Source organism: Cydia fagiglandana, chromosome 19 (assembly GCF_963556715.1).
Source record: "Cydia fagiglandana chromosome 19, ilCydFagi1.1, whole genome shotgun sequence".
Taxonomy (NCBI): Eukaryota; Metazoa; Arthropoda; class Insecta; order Lepidoptera; family Tortricidae; genus Cydia; species Cydia fagiglandana.
This window is the reverse complement of record NC_085950.1, coordinates 2,888,964-2,914,683: the sequence shown is the minus strand read 5'-3', so window position 1 is coordinate 2,914,683 and position 25,720 is coordinate 2,888,964. Positions and strand designations below refer to the sequence as shown.

The 25,720-nt window shown below is 38.8% G+C and overlaps 1 protein-coding gene across 1 annotated transcript in view; it reads right to left on the bottom strand.

Annotated features, from left to right (window-relative positions):
• LOC134673898 (oxysterol-binding protein-related protein 3-like) overlaps positions 1–25,720 on the bottom strand; it is a 73,095-nt gene that overhangs the window by 20,292 nt on the left and 27,083 nt on the right. Inside the window, exons 7-16 of the mRNA XM_063531952.1 lie at positions 24,167–24,259; positions 22,193–22,317; positions 20,299–20,436; positions 18,468–18,549; positions 13,634–13,669; positions 6,029–6,201; positions 5,229–5,343; positions 2,472–2,560; positions 820–954; positions 268–364 (exon numbers count right to left, since the gene is read on the bottom strand). Coding sequence (XP_063388022.1) covers positions 268–364; positions 820–954; positions 2,472–2,560; positions 5,229–5,343; positions 6,029–6,201; positions 13,634–13,669; positions 18,468–18,549; positions 20,299–20,436; positions 22,193–22,317; positions 24,167–24,259 — 1,083 coding nt within the window. The remainder of the gene's footprint in view (positions 1–267; positions 365–819; positions 955–2,471; positions 2,561–5,228; positions 5,344–6,028; positions 6,202–13,633; positions 13,670–18,467; positions 18,550–20,298; positions 20,437–22,192; positions 22,318–24,166; positions 24,260–25,720) is intronic.

Below are 25,720 nucleotides of genomic sequence, written 5' to 3'. Positions count from 1 at the left end.
TATCAATAGAGTGATTCTTGAGGAAGGTTTAGGTGTATTTGTTAACCCGTGCGAAGCCGGGGCGGGTCGCTAGAGTTAGTCCACGAAAAATCTGCAGCGGATTTGATAGTCTACGCAGTGCACGTGTTATTTCAAACGTCAAACTTCTATGAAATTATGACATATAAATAACACTTGCACTGCGTGGGCTATCAAATCCGCTATAGACTTTTCTTGGTTCGACTCTAGTTAGAAGATGAGATAGACAACACAGATAAGCGGACTCACTCGCACCATCTGAGTTGTCGGAGCTGGCTGAGCCCTCCTCGCTGCTTAGCGAGCCGGCCTCTGAGGAGGAGTCTCCGTCGAGTTCTATCACACCCGCCTGAAATACAACATTTTATCAAAACAAGTACACAAGCAAGACGTTTAAAAAAATATTGAACTCATAACAATTCGCACTACGGCACGTGGACCAACGAGGGTCGATAAACTGTCACGGTCGCCATGTGAGGAAGGTTTAGGTATATAATTGTTAAGGTTTTGTGCAACCCGTGCGATGCCGGGGCGGGTCGCTAGTATTAATGTAATTATTAACTCACTGAACACAAATGAAGAGCTGTAGCTCAGAGATTGAGGGAACGGCCGCGTCGCCTGCTGTAAGGTGGACTTTAATTATTAACTCACCTCATCAGTGGTGATAATCTCTGCTGGTTTGAGGTCGTCATGTTCCTCGGCATCGAAGAACTCGGAAGCTGAGACGCATGAAGAGCTGTAGCTCAGAGATTGAGGGAACGGCCGCGTCGCCTGCTGTAAAGTGGACTTTAATTATTAACTCACCTCATCTGTGGTGATAATCTCCGCCGGTTTGAGTTCGTCATGTTCCTCGGCGTCGAAGAACTCGGAAGCCGACACGCATGATGAGCTGTAGCTCAGAGATTGAGGGAACGGCCGCGTCGCCTGCTGTAAGGTGGACTTTAATTACATTGCTTGCTGTTCATGTACAGAAAGTTACATAATTTAATATTATAGGACATTTTACACCACAGACAAAACATCCACCAGACTTAGCATAGTCGCGCTACCCCCTCTGCCACGCATACGGTAATTTTACTCCATGTTCGAGTCGAAAGTGTCTTTGTGTGACGTCTGTGTCTTTGAACGGACCAATCACGGCACGGGATTTCGCTCACCTCGTCCCGCGCACCCCCGCATTTTTGGCATCATCGGTTGCATGAAATAATTGCTCTAAACTCGGTCTAGAGGATTCCTAGTCTATGGCAGAAACACTAGACTTATTAACCGGGATATGAACGGTGATTACCTTTTGTATTGTTTTCGAGCTCCCGATATTTCGACGCAGTTACATGCATCTTGTTCATAGAATCATATAAATCCCGGTCGATATAAGTTTAGTGAAACTAGCCGTGAATCATTCAAAAAAACCGGGCAAGTGCGAGTCGGACTCGCGCACGAAGGGTTTCGTACCATAATGCAAAAAAAAAACAAAATAAAAGCAAAAAAAAAAACGGTCACCCATCCAAGTACTGACCACTCCCGACGTTGCTTAACTTTGGTCAAAAATCACGTTTGTTGTATGGGAGCCCCATTTAAATCTTTATTTTATTCTGTTTTTAGTATTTGTTGTTATAGCGGCAACAGAAATACATCATCTGTGAAAATTTCAACTGTCTAGCTATCACGGTTCGTGAGATACAGCCTGGTGACGGACGGACGGACGGACGGACGGACAGCGAAGTCTTAGTAATAGGGTCCCGTTTTACCCTTTGGGTACGGAACCCTAAAACTGTTAATGTTCAGAAAGTTAAATACACAGAGCAACAACAGCATAAAACTCTACAGATGTAGCGCATAATTGTATTTCATCGTATTTTCTCGGAAACTTTCGTATTTTTCATGCTACTTCAGTCAACGTCAGTACTTTTTGTACCGAGACTGATTGATATAATAGGAACCCCCTCACCGTGCCCTCACCCTATAAAAGAAACTCTTTGCCCAACGATATATAAAGGAATGACGATTACATCTTCTTCCTCGCGTTATCCCGGCTCATGGGAGCCTGGGGTCCGCTTGACAACTAAACCCAAGAATTGAAGTAGGCACTAGTTTTTACGAAAGTGACTGCCATCCAACCCGAGGCGAAACTAGGCCTTATTGGGATTAGTCCGGTTTCCTCACGATGTTTTCCTTCATAGAAAAGCGACTAGTAAATATCAAATGATATTTCGTACATAAGCTTCGAAAAAATCATTGGTACGAGCCGGGGTTTGAACCCGCGACCTCCGGATCCGGATTGCAAGCGCACGCTCTTACCGCTAGGCCACCAGCGCTTAAAGCGTTCCACGGATTAACAGTTCGCAGGACGATATCAGCCTGTCAGTTGTTCGGAGCTGTCAAATTTTGCTTTTTACTGACAGGCCCATATAGTCTCCTTAAGGAAGGAACGACGGTTACATATTAGGTATACTTACTTGATCCGAGTTATTGACGGACGATATCTCGGCGAGGTCTGACGCGTCGTGAATCCGCGATAGCCGGGAGCGCAGTTCTGTGTTTAACACTTCATACGTCATTATATTATAGGTACTTGGTGTTAACGTGTCTATTATAAGCAGTGATCGGGCAAATCATCGCAAAACCATCAAAAATCATTTATATCTCAAAATAGGACAAGATTTATTAAACTCGTATTATGTACACAGTATCTTTATAAAATAAGATTTCCTAAAATTCAGATGATACTCAAAAACTGCAGTTCAAAATTGTTAAAAAAATTGTATCATGTTCCATACTATATTTATTTTTGCGATTAGTTGTCCGATCACTGATTATAAGCAAATGAGTTTGACATCCGAACCACTCCGAACTATGTAGATGGCGACATATGCAGCGTTCCATGCCTGAAGGGTCCTTACTCCATGTACATAAGGACCCTTCTATGATGGAAAGTCACATGTTTTAAAGAAGGACTAAGAGAGCCGACCTTGAATGATGGGATAAGCTTAGGTGGAGCGAGAGAGAAGCTAGCTTTTCAGTTTAAATAGGGTATTTGACTACTAGTCAAATCAGTTTCTTTTTCCGAACTCTCAAAACGATTTTCTGCTATAGAATTTTTATGAAACACTAGCATGTGACGCCATGATCAAATTACCTACTGTGCGGGTGCGGGTTCGCGTTGAATGTTAAAAGTCGAGAGAAAGTAGAGAAAATGTTTATTATTATTATTATTTTTTTTATTATGCATGGGTTTACTCATGGCCACAGACTAGCCGAGGCGTAGACGTGGCCTACGATGGAGCGAGCTCGCCCAGAAGGTGCCTGTTCACTCTTGATTTGAAGGTTGCCGGGTTATAAGAGCACGGAAATATAGACGCCGGCAAGGAATTCCATTCCTTGGCAGTGCGCATAAGGAAAGTAGAAGCAAAGCGCTTAGTGCGAATTGGCGGAATATCTACCAAGTAAGGATGGAAACCGGCCGTGCGTCTAAAAGTCCGATGGTAGAATGGGGACGGTGGAATGAGCTCGTGTAGCTCTTGGGCACACTCCCCGAAGTGCAACCTGTAGAATACCGACAGGCTGGCGACTTTCCGCCGATGGGCCAAAGTCTGAAGCTTAGCCGTTAGCTTCTTGTCGCCAATCATCCTCCTGGCTCTGCGCTCCACTGAGTCCAAAGCGGCGAGTTGGTATTTAGCTGAGCCATCCCACAGGTGGCTGCAATACTCCATACACGACCGGACTTGAGCTTTGTAAAGTGTTAGAAGCTGTCCAGGTGTGAAGTATCGCTTCACCTTATTTAGGACGCCCAGCTTTCTGGCCGCAGTTTGTGCTTTAGACTCAATGAAGCTGCCGAAGCCGAGGACTGAACTCAGCTCCATGCCGAGGAGTTCCAGGCTGTCGGTAATAGGTACAGATGCACCCCGGAAAGAAGGAGTCAGGTCGAATGGACTCCGTTTAGCGGAAAATAGACACGCCTGCGTTTTGGAGGCATGGCATTAATGTTAAAATGTTAATAGTTAAATGATTGTTGAAAGTTATGTTATAAAATGTTATAATTATCGAATGCACCCGGCCGCGATGGATCCGAAAAGTACACTGAATTTGGGTTAATGCAAATTATGGGTTAACGCGTCTTTTGCTGACAGGGCGCGCACGCGCCGCACGAGGCTTAGAACGTGTTAAAGGTGCATTGCAGCGAACACCTACTCTTTATAGTTTCATACGGGCTTTAAAATAGAAATTGTGTCTAAAAATAACTGCTGTCTACGTTTCTCTATGAATCTTCTGGTGCTTTATTTCTTGCATGGTGTAAAATAATTTTCACCACATCAGCTCGGAAAGGCTTACTTTGCACTTCAAAAACTGCGGCAATGCAGTAATAGTAATCAAATGCAAATTTTGAGTTATATTCTCATGATTGCTGGTAGAATTGACTTTTAAATGATGATTTTGGATGATAAATATTTAATAACAATAATTTGGATTTGTCATTTGATTGGGTTTGATTTTGTTTGATATTTTACATTTAATATTTGCTTCGGGTTGGTGTGGTGAAAAATGTTGTGTCTCACTCGGGGGCAAATTTTGTTTAACCCTCGTGCTTTGAAACCCTCGCAACGCTCAAGATTCCATTTTTCGGACAACTCGTTACTCTCGCGGTTCAATTTTGGAATCTTTCGCTTGCTCGAGTATCAATATTAGCACGAGCGATTAAACAACAACTTTGCCCCCTTGTAAAACAAATAACTATTACACCATGCATGAAATAAAGCACCAGAAGATTAATAGAGAAACGTAGACAGCACAGCAGTTAGTTATAGACACAATTTCTATTTAAAACCCGTATAAAACTATAAAGAGTAGCCCTAACTTATGTCTATACGCGCAGAGACAGTTCAAAAATAGAAACTGATTTGACTAAAAGTCAAATACCCTATAGGCTACATTCCTACTAGTCAAATCAGCTTCTTTTTTAGAACTGTCAAAACGATTTGCTAATATGGAATTTGTATGAAAACGAATGTAGTGACGTCACGGTAAACTCACCAACTTTTTATATTTCAATCCGATTTATTAAATACAAATTGTGTTTAAAAATAGCTGCTATCTATGTTTTTCTAATAATTATCAGGTGCTCTATTTCGTACACGGTTTGAAAAAATTTATTTTAAGTACAGGAAACATCCCTATTACAATATGATTACAATGTAAACATTTGGAACAGTGCTCACCAGAATTCTGCTGCAGCGCGGAGCTGAGGTTGGTCCGCAGCGCCGCCACCACGCCGCCCGCCGCCGGCGCCTCGGCCGCCTCCATGGCGGCGCGGAGCCGCCCGCGCTCCACCACCTACAATGAGGCCACACGGTCTTAGAGCATTTAGGCCCCCCCCCCACATCTAGCGTCTTTCGAGCGTCGGCGTCTGTCGGCGTCTGGTCAGCGCTATGGAAAATGACGTCGCTGCGCAGTTGCGTCGACGTTGCGTCGAGCAGCGGCCATAGAGTTGTAGACGCCGACGCTCGAAAGACGCTAGATGTGGGGGGGGGGGGGGGCTTAGTAACTGCAGACGTCATGGCTGTCATTTTCTGTACGAAACAGTCTGCCGATTTTTGCGGGGGAGGGGACGTCAAATGTATTCCTATTTGTACATGATTTGTACGTAATACGTAACGTACAAATAGCCATGTCAGTCCATACAAAAGTTTGCACAATTATGCAAGTTTTTCGGCAGAGGGGTAAGCTCTTAAAGGCGACTCCTGTCATTAAATGCTCAAAGGTTGAGATGGATAGATGGATTTCTATAGCTAAATCTTCTATCGGTGGATTTGCAAACACTCCCATTCCCAATTACTTACATGATTTTGAAAAAAGCGGAAAATACTTATTATGCGTTACAAAACTGAAATTTTTTGGGACGCAATTTTTTTTTTAAATGGATAGTCCTCATGGTTCTGAGTAGAAATAACAAAAAAGTTGATATTTTCGAAAAAAAATGAATGGTACACTTTTAAGTGAAAATGCCCATAAATCTTACCAGAGTGGAAACAACGGTCTTCAAATTCGTCACCAAATCCTTAGCCAGTATAGTGAAATCCTCCCTCAACTGGTGGTCGGGTGTTAAACTAGTCAATGACGTTGGGCCTCCGCCGGTGCCCACGCTTAGGGCTTCCGCGCCGGGCAGGGACTGCGGGCGAGCCGCTGCACATGCTAGAAGAGGATTTGATTCATATTAGTATGCTACGAAATTACTTTCCGTAATGTAAAATAATTTATATTGTAATAATATTCATATTATGAAATAGATAAATCTAAATCTAGGTATATGAAATAAACAGTTAAAATTGTAATAGGTACCTACAGATGTATTATTTTCCATCGTATTTTCGCGGAAACGTAGGAATGAGTCTTGCTATTTCAGTCTGTCTCTTCCGAGAGAATGCTATGGAAAACAATTATGCACTACATCGTACGTAGTATTTTATTGTTACGATTTTTATGATAGTGTTATTTGATTTTAATGATTTCATTATTGGCGCTCGCGTTATCAAACATTATTTGACACATTATGTATTTAGGTGCAAATAGTATAGATACTTATTTGAAAGTTTACATTTATTGCGTGATACTTAATTGCTTTTACTTTGCAAATGATATGACCAATACAGCCATCATTTTGCTACTCGTGTTTGTTCTTTTTTGTAGTAAATAAAGCATTATTTTATTACACTTACACAATTAAATGGAAAATATTTTCAGACTTTTTATGACAGCCAAAAGTCAAGCAACAAACACTCCCGGAAAGCAATCTTCCTGCTTTCCGGACACAAGTGCTTTTCATTAGGAGGTTTTGGGACATTCTGAGAATATGACGTTCGCCTACATGTATTCTGAATAAAGCTACTAGAGAGAAAAACGGTTTATGTAAGTCACAGAAAAGTGTTATAATTACAAAATAATTATTGCGAATTTATTAATCACGGAAAATGCGTCAGAAGATAAGGTGAGAAGATAGCAGTTTTGAATGATTCACGGTTAGATTCACTAGACTTATATCGACCGGGATATGGACCGACCGTAATCACGGTCCATATCCTGAATTCCCAATCGATATAAGTCTTACCTACTAAAGATATTTTTACTGGTCTGCAGTAAAGCTTAAATGCTATAAAAGCCAAACTTTTAGGTCATTCAAATCTATGTTTACGATTAATTGCGTCAAGCAAATTCTATCTACTAGAATTAAAAATATGCATTTGATTATGTTATTTATACTATATTTATAATAAATAAACCAGGGAAGTCAACAACATAATAATATGGTATCCGAATATCTGAACTAGTATGCTATCTGAACTTACAGTAAAGAAGTATAGAATCTAAACTAGTGACGCAAAATAAACAAAAGAAAATCATGCAAGACCCAAACACTTGGAATGAATTGGTTTATGATCACATAATGGTCGTTGGATTGGTATATACAAGACAGTATGCTTTGAAAACCATGATATTCTTTTAAAAATATATTTACTGCAAATAATGTATATTAAATGTAATTTGCCACTAGTTTTTCTGTAGTTAGTACCTACATAAGTAGGTATAAATAATAAATCAACACTTCTATCTATCTAACCTACAAAATGTTGCAACCGAAGAGATACGACTCTAAAATCTAAACATAAACTAATTATGTTCAATCCCGTTGCCTTATAGGATAGGTATAATCTATAAGTTTATTTCTACTGTGATCCTGACCACTATCCCGAAAAAAAGCATGCTTTCCCAAAATGTACAACCTCCTAAATACTCGTGCTTCCAGAATTAGAGTTCTTCCGAAAGCGAACATTTTGGGAAAGCAAAAAAATATATATATATAAGGAAATACAGCTTTATGGAATAGTGGTTATTTGTAACGCAAACTAAAATTATCTATCTTCAGTGAGGCTATATCCACGCTAAACTAGTGCCGCTACGCTGTTACATATGACCATTCATAGCCCTTAAACCATCGATTTAAGTTATATTATTGGTAGATATATTGCACTACAAGCTATTTACTTTACCTGATCAAACATATACCTTATTACAATGACTTAAAGTGTATGAATGGTTTGTTGTCTACAATACTCAATGTACCTTGCACGCAATGCCGGGGGGTCACGGTGTTGGCTGCAATGGAACACCGGTGACCTAGATGTTACCAAATCTAATCACACCACATTCAGCAGGCCTATCATGGATGGCTTTATCCACGTGACAAAATATCCGTCACTTTTTAACAGAGCGCAAATGAAAAAGACGGATACCGTTTTATCGCGCTGCGCTGTCACGTAGACAAGAACGACCATTATATCCGTACTGCAGGCGTATTATGGATCGCTTTATCCACATTTATCCCGGTGATAAAATAACTGTCACTTTTTAATTCAGCGGGATAGAAAGTGACGGACACAGTTTTATCACGCTGTCAAGTAGACAAGAACGACCATCATATCCGTACAGGACTTAATTAACTGTCAGGGACATGAAGCATATTTAGATATGCTTTAAAAATACTTTTAGAAATATTTGTAGGTCTAATGCACTTAGATTTTTGCAATAGGTACTAATCACATCAATTATTTTAGCTAGTTTCATTCAGTAATAGTTAATTATCAGGAGTATGAAAATGTTTCTACAAATATGTACATACACATACATATATGTATATATTAGTACATATAAGTACATATGTATATATTAGTACATATAAGTACATATGTATGTATAATATGTACATATTGCTGTAAACCTTTTTGTTGTTTCTGTCCCGATTAACTTTTAAAAACATATACTCTATAGTTCGTTTTTTTTAGCATTAGAAAGAACTCCACAGAAGCAAGCGTGCAGTTTTTATCAGGCTCTTTAATTGCTAATAATTATTGAATTATCTAATGTAGCATGGTCAATACATATAAATTACTTCAAAATATTACCGCTAAAAGTGCCTGATTTGGAACCACAAGCTTACTTCTGCGAAGTTCTTTCTAATGCTAAAAAACGGACTATAAGCTTCAAGTCAGACACAACATTTTAGGAAAGCAATTGTCAATATTTTAGATTTCATCACTATTGTAAAAAAGAAATCCTAAACTAAAGGCATTACGGACACAATCATAGAAATTATTACCATTATTGTACATGTACAACTCACTTATATTTTGTTCTTCACATTCTCTTAAAAACTCAAAAATATACTGACACAATATTTTGGCTATTGGTATTATGTAGCCACCGCCACCACTGTCACTTGACATGTTTTAGTCACTATAATTTACTATTAGAAATATTAGAACAAATTGAATTATTTTCAGAAAATAATCTTCTTTTTCCTAGTAACTATGTGACATTTATTTCAGTTCACTATAATTTATCGGTAATCAATTTATATCTTTAAACACTTCACGTTATTAAAACTGTTCACTACCGCTAATCATAGAGGCAATACAATGAATAAGATCACAAGGCCTTACTAAAATTATAACATCTATATCTATAGCAATTTAGATTTTAAAGCGTTGAAATAGAGCGTAAATTATAATAACAGATTCAAGCGAGATTAGATAATAGTGTTGCACTGTGTAATGTGTATTTTTAGAGAATACTAATATACATAAATCGATTTTTGCAATAAAAAAATGTACATGTAACAAGCATGTAAGTTTTACTAAAAAAACTAGTACTGATTCATTTCCAATTAAATAGTTCAGTCGCAAATGTAGGTACAGTATCATAAAAAAAATAATGTACTTATAGGAAATTAACTAAAATATGAATACAACTTCGAACATTTTCTCATCTCTACTTTGAAATCCGTCTCAAAAATTTAACGTTGCAAAAGACTAACATATTTATTGAATTGTGATAAGCTTGAAAATAGCTGCACGACGGAGAGTAAATCAATAGATACGTTATCAGTAGATAATGGTCTAGCTTTAGATTATATGATCAAGGTCGCTAAGACTTCATCTCAAAACGCGTATCTATAAAAAAATACGTTGTAGAAAAAAACGTTTAGGGGCATATATGTCTAACTATTAGAAAAGGCATAATGTCCATCGTCAAATAGTCCGAATGTAATAATAGCTTCATGACGGAAAGTCTACATGTAACAATACCCACGGACATAAGGACACCTAGACTTTCTGGCAATAGGGCAATAATATATACGGACTTATAGGCAGTAGGGCATTGTGACTCTGGACGTTTTGACACTTGGACATATATGCCCCTAAAGGACGCCCCCTAGTTTCCGACACTAATTTCAATCCAGTACTGTCTGACCTTAAAGGAGAGTTCATCCCGTCATCACCGGGATCAGAGTCAGATCTTTGATCGAGCTGCCATTCCGGAGTGATTTTTCCGAACAATTCAGACACTTGGCAAACATGACCAGCTCAGTGGCATTTGGGCACTACCAGAATTACTATAAAATAATGTGGACAAGTTTCCGTAAATCAACGAATTTTGCGTGAAACATGAAATAATTATAAATGAAAAATTGATAGATGTAAAATTTAAAGTTTAAGTTTTTTTTTGTTAGAACTAAATATGTATATTCACACACTAGAACTATTAAATTAACACAATTCAAAGTACTAGAGTCGTAAGAAGTTTTCTAATATAATTTTTAAGAAAAAAAACCGACTTCCATGGCGGCCGGTGAAAGATTAATAGTAGATGGTACACTACGTAGAAAAGGAGGTAAAACCACCCACTTTTCTACTAGCATTTCGCTTCTGTAATGGCTCCTCTACAGGATGGGCCAACGCCGGCCACTCCAAGGGATGCAGCCATGCGGTAGAATGAGATAGCAATATCACTTGCTCCCTCTAACGCATAAATGCGTCCCTTGGATTGGCCGGTGTTGGCCCATTGTGTAGAGGAGCCATAAGGGTCGTAGTTCTAGCCTAACCTAACCCACTTCTCAAATAGCAGTTCGGTTCTGTGAGGATCGCAGTTCAAACCTAACCTAACCCACTTAATGGCGCATGCGGTGCGGTGTACGGGGGTTTAAGCGGGAAGGGCTAGTAAGATTGGCATCATCATACTTTATACCTACATTTTAAGATAGGTAATCATAGTGGTTTATTTAGTTAAGGTATCATAGTGGTTTTCCGGGTCAAGGTCCGGGTCCGAGTCCGGGTCCGAGTCCGGATCCGAGTCCGGGTCCGAGTCCGGATCCGAGTCCGGGTTCAAATCCGGATCCGACTCTAGGTCCGGGTCCGGGTCCGGGTCCGAACCGGATCCGGGTATGAGCCCGAGTCCGGGTCCCAGTCCAAGTCAAAACCGAAATTCGTAATCACCAAACGTGTACCATGCGTCGTTGAAGAGTTCTGTTCTGGTCATCATCAGCAGTTCCACTTCATCAAATGCGACAGTTTTTAATGTAAATGCTTGTTTTTATGATGAAAATACAAAAAAATCTATACGTATGCCATTAATATTTCAGGAGTTCCCTCGATTCCTCATGGATCCCATCATCAGAACTCGAGCTTGACAAAAATGTGGCTTAAAAACTTAACTTGCTTAACGAACACAACGAAGAGGAAAAATCGCCAAACGTAAACTATGAGTCGTTAAAGAGTTCTGTTCTGATCATCATCAGCAGTTCCACTTCATCAAATGCGACAGTTTTCAATGAAAATGCTTGATTTTCTGATGTAAATACAAAAATCTTTATACGCATGCCTTTAATATTTGAGGAGTTCCCTCGATTCCTTATGGATCCCATCATCAGAACTCGAGCTTGACAAAAATGTGGCTTAAAAACTTAACTTGTTTAACAAACATAACGAAAAGGAAAAATCGACAAACGTGGACTATGCGTCGTTGAAGAGTTCTGTTCTGATCATCATCAGCAGTTCCACTTCATCAAATGCAACAGTTTTTAATGAAAATGCTTGATTTTCTGATGTAAATGCAAAAATCTCTATACGCATGCCTTTAAGATTTGAGGAGTTCCCTTGATTCCTCATGGATCCCATCATCAGAACTCGAGCTTGACAAAAATGTGGCTTAAAAACTTAACTTGCTTAACAAACGTAACGAAGAGGACAAATCGCCAACCGTGAACTATGCGTCGTTGAAGAGTTCCGTTCTGATCATCATCAGCAGTTCCACTTCATCAAATGTCACTTTTTTGTATGTATATGCTTGATTTGTTGATAAAAACCTAAAAATCACTATATGTATGCCTTTAAGATTTGAGGAGTTCCCTCGATTCCTCATGGATCCCATCATCAGAACTGGGTTTTGATAAAAAGGGGACCAATCTGTATGCATATACATTCAATCAAAAAAAGAATTTTCAAAATCGGTCTAGTAATGACGGAGATATGGAGTAACAAACATAAAAAAAAATAAAAAAAAACATACAACCGAATTGATAACCTCCTTCTTTGAGATTTGGAAGTCGGTTAAAAATGAATCAAATGCGCTAAATAACTAAGTGTGTAAATGTGACGTTTTCAGTCAAAAGGTACCACCTGGTCGCTTACCATAAGGAAGAAATTTGCTTATATATTTATACAAATAATCTGTCAGAGCGTCCTTATGGCAAGCGACAATGTGGTACAGTCACCTGCAATAATATGTTACACAAAGAAGGCCGCAAAAATATCTGACACGATCTTATTTGTCGAGCCATAAGAGCGTGTCACATATTTTTTCGGCCTTCGAAGAGTAACATATTATTGCAGGGGACTTTACCTTTTGCTTGAAAATGAAACAAATGTCGAAATTCGAGAATATCAAGCATAAATAAAACAGGTATCGGATTATTTGTACATTGAAACCCTTTCGCTGAAGCGAATCGATGTAACGATCGTGTACCGTGTAATAAGTAATATCTTGTATGAAATAACCACAATATAAGATATCTTATGATCATGGAACTTTCCATAAGTTTCGTAAAGTCGACGTCAAAAACATGTTTACATTTTTCGCGTTGTTACAAAGGAGTAAGGTGCAAAAGTGTAAACATATCTTTGACGTGGATTGTACAGTAAGGGTCTCCCCAAATATATCGACGCGCATTCGGCACAAGCCGATAGGAAAAAGCTTTATGTCCGCGCAATAAGAGCGAACTTCTTAGTATCTTGTCAAAGTGACAATTAATAGGAGAAAAGCGGAAGTGGCAAAGATATATCTTCACCGTACATTATATCAACAGATATGTTGTCGGTAAGATCTCTGTCTTTTTTGACAATTTTTAGAGGTTTCCTTAGTAATAACATAGGGATAGCAAGTTACAAGCAAAAAATAAGATTGGCCATGAAAAGACTGCAACGATTTTGACAGCGTACGCAATGCAAGTATTATTTATACGTCATAATTCCATAGAAGTTTGACGTTTAAAATTTGCATTGCGTACGCTGTCAAAAACATTGTAGTGCATGGTCTAACTCTACCACAATTTTTTGTCAATACTTGAAAAAGAGATGCAGATGTTCTTTATGACTTTTATGAGACAAAACATTTAATCGGTCAGTCTGGCAATCCACACAAAATACTATTTATAATATTGGCGTAGAATGTACATGTACAATGGTAGAGAAGTGTAAAAGGGTCGAAAGAGGGGTAAAAAATAAAAAGGTCTTACGAACTAAAGTGGAGGCCAGAAATGTTGAAAGAAACGCTGTAAGTTAACAGAAAAGTACATTAGAGTTGGTGATATTGAGCATAAGATGGGACACACAAAAGTTTGAACGATGTTTTACATGGCATACAGTCAGCAGCAGAAGTTGCTAAGCGTCCGAGCTGTTCAAAATTACCTTGACACGCCCTTATTCTCTTAACAATAAAGACGCGTCAAGATCATTTTGAACACGTGGTTCGCTTAACAACTTCTGCAGCTGACTGTACGAGCATATTTTCAATGCCTCAACTATGTTTGATTTTTTCTAGCATTTAGAGTTCTTAGCGAAAATGCTCTCATTATTTGACCTAGCAAAAGTGACAGTAGCCAAGCCATGACATTAGCTTGACATGCCCAGAGTTTAGTTGGTTTAAATTCAGAATAATCACTTTCGCCAAAGTACTATTGCACATGCATGACTTAAATCGAACAGCAAGACTAAATTCGACATTTTATGATATTCGATTTCAATGAAAAGCAATGTCTGTCTACTTTCCGGTTTATCAAGTTTCTCAAATTGTCCACTTTTCAAAAATGTCCAATTACTCGACGTATTTATATTACAATATCGGAAAGTGTGTTATTTCGAGAAACGCTTTTACACAAGGAAAGCGACAAAAGCACGTAGGTTTTGAAATTGAGCATTCCGTAGCTATCTCGTGGGAATTAAATTAAATACACCTTATTTGTTCGCAAAAGATATTGCATATGACTTACTTTTCGTACATTTTGGGAAAGCAATCATTCTGAACAACAACATTCGTGCACCAAGCCTGAAAACTTGTCGGGCGATCTCGGTCTCAACCATGCGACCTGAGAACTTACCGATCTCGTAGAATCCTTGACAAGACATAATTTCAAAATTAAGTACTCAATTTACAGTGCGACATAAAATAGTAGAAATTAAATAAAATGGAACTAAAAAATTCCAAACTAAAATTGTTGCCATGTTTAAGAATTTTACGTCAAAAAATAAACAGTTACGAAGGAAGTGGCGCCCTCGATAATGTTTTTATTTACTTATGTTTGTAGCTTGTTATAGTCAAACCGTAAAAAGTCTGCAGCGATTTTGATAGCCCACGCAGTGCAAGTGTCATTTTAAACGTCAAACTTGTATGAAATTATGACGTATACATAACACTTACACTGCGTGGGCTATCAAATCCGCTGCAGACTTTTATTGGTGCGACTATACTTATATGGACTACTTGTCTGAAATAAACGTTTACATTACAATAATTTTCTACAATTTCTTGTCGGACTATACTAAAACAAGACTGGACTTCAAATTTTATTTGGACAATAAATAACTTACACGATTGCGTTACAATTTAAAAACAAACAATTACAAAAACAAAACTGTCTTGAGTCACTTCATGTTCAGATAATTTTGGGCAGGTCGGTTCTTCGGGACAGGATACGGGATTGGGATAAGGTATTTTTGTGTTCACTATAAACAAACACAAAATGTCAAGGTATCAAAATATGCACTATTAGGTACTTTCACTAAACCCACATGTGGTGAGAGACCACACTAACATCAGACCTAATGGGGCATTCCTTCTCCTATCAGGATGGAAAGAGCTCACGATTCTAGGTTGATATTATACAAAAAAGTAAAGTGTACAACATTAAATAAAATGACCCAGTTGATGGAACGCATATTCGCACATCTCTGGTCGGAGAACGCAGCCTTAATCCATATACTCCTAAGGCCCAGACATACAAATAAATAATCCACTGCCACTGCAATTTGAACCTATACTGTAAGAAATTGAGTTGATTTTGCTTTGTATAAAAAATGAACGACGCGAGACAAATGTAACTCTGTTCCAATTGGATATGATTTAAATTTCATCGAACTGAATAAGTACTATAGGTAGGACCTTGGGCCTTACGAGGATATATGTATTTTATTGTAGTGCATATTTAAATACCCAAAAAGCGTAACGAAGCATCTACCACTTCCACGTCTAACATTATACTACAATCTATCGTTCAGGGATTTTTCAGTATATTAGATAAGATATTACCCCTTGTAGGGTAATTCGTCAATAACTGGCCACCCTAAACTAAAAATTAATTCGATTTACCTATAAACAGAATTCATTTTAGTATAAGGTGGCTAGTTATTGAAGGATGGCCAGTTATTGAAACCGTATACTAAAATTAATTCAATTTATAGGTGAAAAGAAATCATTTTTAGTTTAGTACAGTAATTGACGATTTACCCTACTTTTGCAACGGGATTAGTTACTATTTTTAAAGTAGGAATTTGCGGAAAAACCCTACAGAAAATTTTATGCACAGATCACACGCAATTAGGGAATGCAATCCCGCATGAGGAACTCAATCCCGGTAGTCCGCGGGATTGCCATTTTAAGTCCCGCGGGATCCCGGTATTTGCGGGATCCCGCAAGTTAGTATACAATTTTACGAATTAGTACTAAATTTGAAGGTTGAAAACAAAAAGTAAACTAAAATTAGAAATAGTAAAACACTGATTTAAACTTTCACGATTATTAAACATTATCAAACTGCACAACGGGACTTAATCGCGTATTTAAGTTTTAAGATTTACCTCCGACGTTTCGAGGACGGCGTTGTCCCCGTGGTCTCGGAGAAGACTGGCTCAAGTTGACATCAACATCTTCTAGCCGCGCGAGTTTTTCGAACTACCCGCACTTGGTCTTGTTTATCAGTTTGAACGTTTTGCGCACTAGGGATGTCACTCTGTCGACACACAACACTAACGATATTCGATTTATCGACTGTCGATATTCGTTTCCGCTTACATTTACTAATGACTGGATTCCATGTGGATGAGATCTTAAAACCCTCGTCCCGATTAAAATTGCAATGTTTTTTGATTTCAATGGCTTCCCGCACTTTTCTACTGTAGAAATGGCGATCCGTGGAGAGGATTTTAGGGTTATGCAGCTCAATCCAGTGGTTTGGTCCTGACTCCAGCAAATGCTCAGCCACCGCAGACTTGTTGACCTGACGATTTTGACTTAAATACGCGATTAAGTCCCGTTGTGCAGTTTGATAATGTAGAAATAGTAAATTTTGTATTAACATAATACGGTATAATGACAGTAATCAAGAATCTAAGAACGTGTGTAAAGGCTTAATTAACGCGATTTCGTAAGTCCTGTACCACTCGTGGCACACACAATGTTTTTCATCACACCTGTGAGGAAAAAAGAGCGAAAACAATAAAAAATCTGCCTAATTTCGGACGTACCTACATAACAAAATTCCCTGGGTACAAATTTAAGATATACGGACCGCGTCGCCTACGTAAAATAACACCTTTTACGAGCAAGTGTGATGAAATAAATAGACAAATTCGGGCAAAATGCTCTTCCGTGTCATTACCCCTTTCCTCCATAGATGCATTTAGGCTCCGTGAAGAATTTTCGCCAGTAGGCACGTGCCCGAGCCTGTGTTCCTTGTAGTAACACGTAAGAACCACGTCGCTCTTCGATCCCGCAAATCCCGCGGGATCCCGCTTAATTTACGAGCGGGATTAATCCCGCAAATTGCATGCGGGATCCCGGTATTTCGGGATCCTGGTATCCCGGTATTGCATTCCCTACACGCAATCCAACAATAACTTATTGGATTAAAGATAAATAAATAAATATTTGCATTAGAGTCTATTAATAAGGTTTTCTGTTATGTAAAAGCGACAAATGACAGGCGGCATTTATTGTCACATTTTCAAAACACGACATTGATTTGGTTCTTAAAAGAAAAAAAATCCTTTTTGGCGTGTCCAGGTTTGTTGTTTCCTCAACGTTCACAGTATGGAGAGTAGAGGTAAGGAAAACACTGTGTATAAAAAAGTGTCATTCAAAAATCTTTAATAGGTGGCGCCACACTACCTAGAATAAAAATTAGAAGTCAATGACAGTGGACTTCACTCCGTCAATAACGGCCCCCTTATTCATAAACGTTTACTGAAGTTAACAAGCCGATAATAATTGTTTGTCCCTTTCCGACGTATTGGGACAGACGATTTTTATCGGCTTGTCAACTTTAGTAAACGTTTATGAATAAGGGAGTTAGTTGATAGCTACTCAGGCGCCACTCTGGAGAGATTTGGAACTGTGACAGGACACTTTTGCAACTTTTCTCCTTGCCTCTACCCTCTACCCTCCATAGTTATATACAGTATACACAGTGGCTAAAAAATAACTGCATTCCCGTTGCCAGGGAGGTTTTGGAATTATTCTGAGCAACTTTTACTATGGGACCAACCCCAAAACCGCGAAAAAAATATTATCCTCCCATAGAGAATGGATTAGCCAAATTGTATGAAACAGCCAAATTTTTTGTGATTTCGGGGTTGGTCCCATAGTTAAAGTTTCTCCGTCTAATCCCATAACCTGGCAACGGGATTGCAGTTATTTTTTAGCCACCCTATATAAGTCCGAAATAAAAATAAACACGTTTAAAATAATTATCATCTGTCACTTTTATACCTGAAGCACAGACAAGACATCCTCCAGACTGAGCATAGTAGCGCTACCCCTGCTGCCACAAATGTACGGTAGTTTTACTCCATTTTCGAGTCAAAGTGTCTTGTGTGACGCCCGTGTCTTTGAACGGATCAATCACGGCACGGGACTTGCTCACCTCGTCCCGCGCACCCCTGTATTTTTGGCAGCATCGGTTTCACGAAATAATTGCTCTAAGCTCCGCCTAGAGAATTCCTAGGTTATGACCTGAAGTCCTGAAGACCTGAAGTGAAGGTTGTTAAAATGTGGGTATAGTAGTAATAAAGTGTTACCTATGGGAAGACTGGCTGCCGAGTTGGGCATGGATGATGACCCTCCGCCCGGCGACGGTGGCGCCGTGAGAGCTGAGAGGGCCTGTTGGAAAACATATTACATTAAAACTAGCTTTATGAGTTCCTTATTACTGGCCGCATGGCAAGGAAGCGTAAGGGTGGACGTATGGCCACGCGTTCATCATCATCATCATCATTTCAGCCTATATACGTCCCACTGCTGAGCACAGGCCTCCTCTCATGCGCGAGAGGGCTTGGGCTATATAGTCCCCACGCTAGCCCACTGCGGATTGGGGACTTCACATACACCTTTGAATTTCTTCGCAGATGTATGCAGGTTTCCTCACGATGTTTTCCTTCACCGAAAAGCTAGTGGTAAATATCAAATGATATTTCGTACATAAGTTCCGAAAAACTCATTGGTACGAGCCAGGATTTGAACCCCCGACCTCCGGATTGAAAGTCAGACGTCATATCCACTCGGCCACCACTGCTTCCCACGCCACGCGTTGGGCGGACAGAATAACGTCAGAGACAAACGCTCAAGACAGAGCGGCCTGGACAGCACTAGTGAAAAGTGTCCACATTCGTCACGCCCCTCAGCCATGAGGATACGACAAGAAAGAAGAAGGAAGATTTTATGAGTGAATTGCAAAAAAATGTACGTAATTAAGCGCAGTTAAGAAGCTGTGATTAGTCTTAATTTAATTGATTCATTTGTGTTACGAAAATTAAGTATGTAAATTGTATTTATTGTACTTAATTCGTACACATATAAGTCTATAGCATACGCTAACACACTTTGATGCATCTAACTTAAATAGAAATGCCTTAACTGTGGTAACACAATGGAATCAATTAAGTTAAGACGATTTTTTTTTTAATATTGCTCAATATGAAAACCTGTATGCTTGCGTAAAAGCATTTCTAAAATCTCAAATCAAACCGTACAATTTTCTAAAGAACAATGTGTCGGTAAAGTGTTATAGGGAAATCGGACATTTTTGAAAAGCGGACATTTAAAGAAAGTGGGTAAACCGGGAAATACAGCCGGGCCGGATAGTAGGTCGCTATCCGGTATCCGGCCGGATATTAAAAGAGGGCCGGATACCGGATATCCGGTGCATGTCTAATAAAGGCCGTAGGGTGTCGTGTTTCGGAGGTTCCGGGGCAAACTGCCGAATCCGACACAAGACCAGACGATTCGACGGAGCCACGCCGTTTTGTCGCCTAAATAGTGTTTAGTTTTTAAAGTTCATATAAAATGCGTAATAAACGGTGTAACATGAGGAAACCGAATAATTTTAACCACGCATTTCTGAGGTTAAAAGAAGGAAAAAATGTAATATGAGTTTAGGTTAATTTCGCCAAAAAAAATTTTTTTTTGTTAATTTTTTTCAATTTATTGAATGTATTTGTACATAAAAAATAAATGTTATTGATAAACTTGTTACTTAAAATTTATTTTTACATATTTTTTTGTAAATCTACTTTTTGCAAAGTGTTACTTGTTACTATTTGACATATATCAATAAGGATATTAAGACTACGTCCCATAGCAGCAACATCACCATCAAAAAGGCTTTTTACACTATGTAACAATAAAACTTGTTTTTTTTTTAATTAATAATATCTCTGACTCTAGGAGAATTTCAAAAAAGTTTATAGGACATTTTTGTCTCTAAATATGATCAGGAATACGCTGTTAAAATTATTAGGTTTCCTCATGTTACACCGTGTATGTTAGTCTGTAAGGTATTTGTAATAATGGGCCTTGTTGCCTGATTTAAAATGTTAAATAAAAATTAAATAAATAAAGACCAATCCGTACCATATGCGAGCTAGATCCGTCAACGTGTAGCGGCGCCAGCTCAACCGACGCGCATTTGCTGTTCGACTTCTTCTTGCGGAGGCCGAACTTGCGGCGGTCCTTCTTCACGTTCGGCGAGGCGCCCTCTAGTGACACCTGCTTTAAACCAAACTCCCATTACTTTGTTGACTGCTTTATAGTTCGTTTTTTTAGCATTAGAAATAAGGTAAACAATCTTTAGGTGTCTTTTAATTGAACGACACATTTTAAAAATAAGTTACGGCAAATAGTTACAATTGTGAATCTAATACGATTATTTATATTCTTCTGCTTTCATAAGTAGTAGTTATTGATTTTTAAAAAGCGTTTTTTAAGTAAAAGGCATGTCAAGATCGCTTACCTTCTTTGAAGTTCTTTCTAATGCTAAAAAAACGAACTATAGGCAAATAATAAATAACAGGGATGTTGCGAATATTTGCATTCGCGGAACTTCCGCATTATTTTCATGTCGAATGTTGAATAAATCGGTACAGGAACGTCTTAGCAGCGGCTTAAGTGCTAGGTAAATTCTTCATTACCTATAACGAAAGCGTCTAGATCAGGGGTCTTCAAACTTTTTCACCTGAGGGCCATATAGCGCCTCAGAAACTTTCGCGCGGGCCACCGTCGGTTTTTGCGCCGGGGGAGGGTGTCTGGTTGCTGCTGTTAGGAACAGATCCACTCTCAATGAATGCTGAACCCCTGGAGCCTGGCTCCCCCGGGCCGGACAGTGGGCATTCGCTTTGGGTGTCGGCGGGCCGGATTGGAACGCGCCGCGGGCCGGATTACTGTTTATTAAATATACCGCACGTATATTCTTGCTCAAATACTAAACGATTCGTTTTGTTTAAATAAAAATTACGAAAATGTAATATTTAACGTTTTTTTAATCTTGACACCCGCACCCGCATCCGCGGATGTGGGCCTTTAAATATCCGCATCTGCATCCGCATCCGCGGATGTCAAAAAATCTGTATCCGCAACATTCCTGATAAATAATAGCACTAATGTACAGAAATTAATAATTCCTGCAAAAGAGAATGTAAAAACTAGGTATTCAAACAGTATCTGATATTCAAACAAAGTGATACTAACAGACAGCATACATTTTCAGATTTTTCCTAAAGATATTCTTCAATTTTCTTTACCATACTCCTCCTTATATTAATTTTAATAACTGGATCTGAAATAAACATAAAATGACGGTTTTCTGTTCCAATTCAAACGAATTACATTGCGAAGCTAATATGTGACGTTCCACGAGTAAAGGTACCTTATGGCGGTTGGCGCTTACGCTATTATTAACGCCGCTCCAAATTTTTTGTGGCGCTATGCGACATAAGCGCCAACCGCCATAAGGTACCTTTTGTCGTGGAACATCACATATATCGATCCAGAGGCTATGAGTTCAAGTGTTACCCAAGACAATTTTTTTTTTTAATTTATTCTAAGCTTAGAAGCTAACATGTGTAAGGCAACAATTAAATAGGCAATATCACGCGAAACTCTGCGTAGGGGGCGCCACTACCACAATCCATCACAATCTGGGGTTCTACCGCGAAACAAGAAAATCGAAATTTCGTTATCTAACCTTTCTATCACTCTTGCATATTCGAGCGATAAGGAAGCAGATAACTAAATTTCGATTGCTGCGTTTTCCGGTAGACCCTTGTTAGCAAACCGCCTTGATGCATCAATGTCATATTTTATTGTCTGTGAAAACTGTGTCTGTGAAAGGCACAGTATGTATAAGTTACTCTATGGATTACTAGCTAGCTTAGTGCTGCACTCTGGCGGCAGAACATTGCAGTACTATTTGAACCAAATGAAAGAGCTTATTGTCTATGGGTAGTTCATAAAATATCTAAGTATTTACATCTGTGTCGTGATGGTGCGTGTTCTGTATCTCCAATATGGCGTCCAGCAAGCGCTGGAGTTGCTGGACGGACAGCTGCGCTTGCCCCAGCTCACGGGACGCGCTCTCCAGCGGACCGCCGGATTCTGGGACAAAAATAGTAGATTGCGTCACAAGGGAGCAAAATGACAAATTTACGGCGAACACGTACGTTGAATCATGATAGAAGCGAAGGATCCTATAATTGAATCCTGAGCGTAGCGAGGGATTCTAAAATATAATCCTGAGCGTAGTGACGAGGCATTCAAGTGTTACTAACGCCCAAGGTGGAAATAATTTTGCATCCATTCCATGTGACACATACCGTTTTTCACATCTCCTATGAGGAAATTATTATGATCCAAAATATTGAACCTAAAAAAATAGTATAAAAAAAGAAAAAAAATTATGTCCTAGAACAGAAAAGTGTCACTATGGTCCCTCCTAGCAGGGACGAAAAGTGCCACTTTTATCCCTCATATTTTATGAAATATTTAGATTTTTTTTTGAAAAAGGTATTTTATGAAATCTTCAGATTTTTTTTGGATATAAATAACAACCATGCAAGACACAACACTTGTAAATAGTAATGCAAATTCATGCAAAACAAATATAAAAATTAAAACATTGAAATTGGCATTTAAAACATCACAACATTCAAGCAGTGTAAATTAGCAAGCAAGCATTTTGTTTAACTCATTTCGGTCTAAACTGTATTCATTAAGGTGGGCAGTGACGAGCCTTCCAACAGTCCAAATAGCGTGGCTGCAATCCAAAATCGGTCCGTGAATGTCAAAAACGTACAATGTTTAATATTAGGATGCCGTCCATTTGGATGAATCCATTGTAACGGCATCCATTTGGAAGACTCGTCAGTAGCCTGCTTTACGTGTCTTATCATGTAAACAAACGTGACGTCAGAGTGTCATTCCAACAATACGATCCGTAGACAATCTAGACCGTAATGTCAGATGTTTTTGAGGTGATCCGTTTCGTTACTGCGATTATTGATGAAAATCTTATTAGAAATGATATTTTTCAGTGGTTATTTGGTTGATTTCAATACTTGGTGAGTTTCTTTAAGTATACACAACATTTTAAGTGATGATTATTGTAACTCCAGAGATAAGTGTGATAATGTCTTCGAGAAGTGTTTGTTTTCATGATAGGACAAGTAGGGATGGATACTCTTAATAGTTCTTTTTTTTAGCATTAGGAAAAAGGTAAACAATCTTGACGTGTCCTGACACTTTTTAAAAATAAGTCACGGCAAATATGTAACAGTTATTAATCTAATACGATCATTTATATTCTTCTGCTTTCATAAGTAAATTACGGTTTTTTAAAAGCGTTTTTCAATTAAAAGACACGTCAAGATTGTTTACCTTTATTCTAATGCTAAAAAAAACTATATATTGTATTGTATGATGTTAGTCTAGTATAGCTATATGTACAGTCAACTGTAAAAATTTGGGTGTCGCCAACTTATTCAAAAACATTTCCCTTAGTTATTCATTCGCTGACATAGGAACTATCCACTCAACTGTCCGGCCCGTGAGACTGTTTTCCTGTCAACCGTCCGGGTTTTTTTAGCGACGCACGCCCCGCGCAGCGCATTCACAACTTTCTACAAAAATTATGATTACACTGCCGTCTAATTTTTTTTAGAGCTAACTATTTAGTTAGGCTACGTTGTCGCATCAAGAGAATTAGTAAATAATGCCGAAATATTCCGTTAGATGGCTCTGAAATCAATTCTTTCTTCCACCCCTTTGGATAGTAAGGTTCCCGCGGACGGACGGTTAAGAGCATATTCTTTTCGGATACTATGCTATCGTTGGACGGTCAAGTGGCTATGGGACATATTTTTGAGATGATTTGTGCACCCATATTTTTTACAGTTGACTGTAACTCAACTCTGACGCAATATCGCGAACAGTGTCGAGGCCAACTTACCGACAATCCAGCCCGCCAGCCGGCCGCCAGGGGTGCCCGACACGAACCCGGCCTGGGGGCCGCGGATGGCGCTGCCATTAGGGCTAATCAGCCCTATGGAAAAACACACAGTTTGGAGTCGTATGGATTGAGTTAGGCCAATTTTTGTGATTTTAAGGACCTACTTTAATTTGTTTAGACCCAAAGATTAATTTATTGTAGGTATTAGATAGAAGTGTAGACTGAGGCAAATTCGTGCTTTAAATTTGGCAGCTGATGTAGATGGCGTTGTATGGCGCTCCGGTAACTTTAGTTTGAGTATAATCCTGTTGCCACAAAACATGGCGCCATACATTTTATAAAAGACGCAAAACTTTTAGAAATGCTATGAATATATGATTTTTTATACAACAATGTAACCCATTTGAATCGGTCTTGAGTGTAGTTATTTTAATCAATCCATAACACTCCTAAAGGAGCCGTGCAGAAGGAAAAGAAGAGGAGATTTAGCTTAGAACTACATAAAAATTTAAAATGGGTACCAATTACTATAACTCTCATGAAAAAAAAATGGAAATCTAGGGGGAAATTGAAATATCTATGTTCTAACAGCAACACCCTTAATTGGCGATTTTGAACCTTAATCGTTAGCAATAAGGTTTACGAATTGCCAGTTAAAAGTGTTAACAGTTTACTAGAAGACTGGCCGATATTGAGTCAAAATATGATCGATAAAAAAATGTACGCTTAAGCAGGCCACTGACAAGCCTTCCAAATGGATGCCGTTACAATGGATTCATCCAAATGGACGGCATCCTAATATTAAACATTGTACGTTTTTGACATTCACGGACCGATTTTCGATTGCAGCCACGCAATTTGGACTGTTGGAAGGCTCGTCAGTGGCCACCTTTAGAGACCAAGAAAATATTAATAAAACTTTGTTCAATATTTGTAAGCACCTTAAAACAAATATTTGTGAGCACCTTACGCAGCGTACTAGGTAGGCGAACAACACGCGAACGCGAAGCGAAGCGGCGCGGGGTGAATCAATCCTCTGATACCTATAGAAGTGTCCTACGTGGGCGATCTCGTTGCGAACGCGAACGCCTTGGGCCCGCCGCGCCGCGCCGCGTCGCGTTCGCGAGTTGTTCGCTTACGTAAGACGCAGCGTTAGCCGCTCCGATATAATATCTAATGGCGACAGTTTAAATAAGATCATCATTTAACTCAACGCTACAGGGATTAAAACCTAATTTTTACTTTCATATGCCAGAATAGCATGCCTAAAATACAGAAGAAAATACACTTACAATTTTAAAGACATTTTTGCATTAAGTACATACCTCAATTGTAACTATGTACCTATTAAAATAACTATTTTAACTAAGAATAACTAGACTAAACCAATAAACGTACAGACAAAAATCATACATACATAGGTATTACTATAGCAATTTAGGAACCTACTATTAGTTTAACTAATATTTTCTATACACTAGATAACAAACGACTTATCTTTTAGCGTCTAGCTACGTTTAATAACTACTCTATTGAACATGTAACTATTTTGAT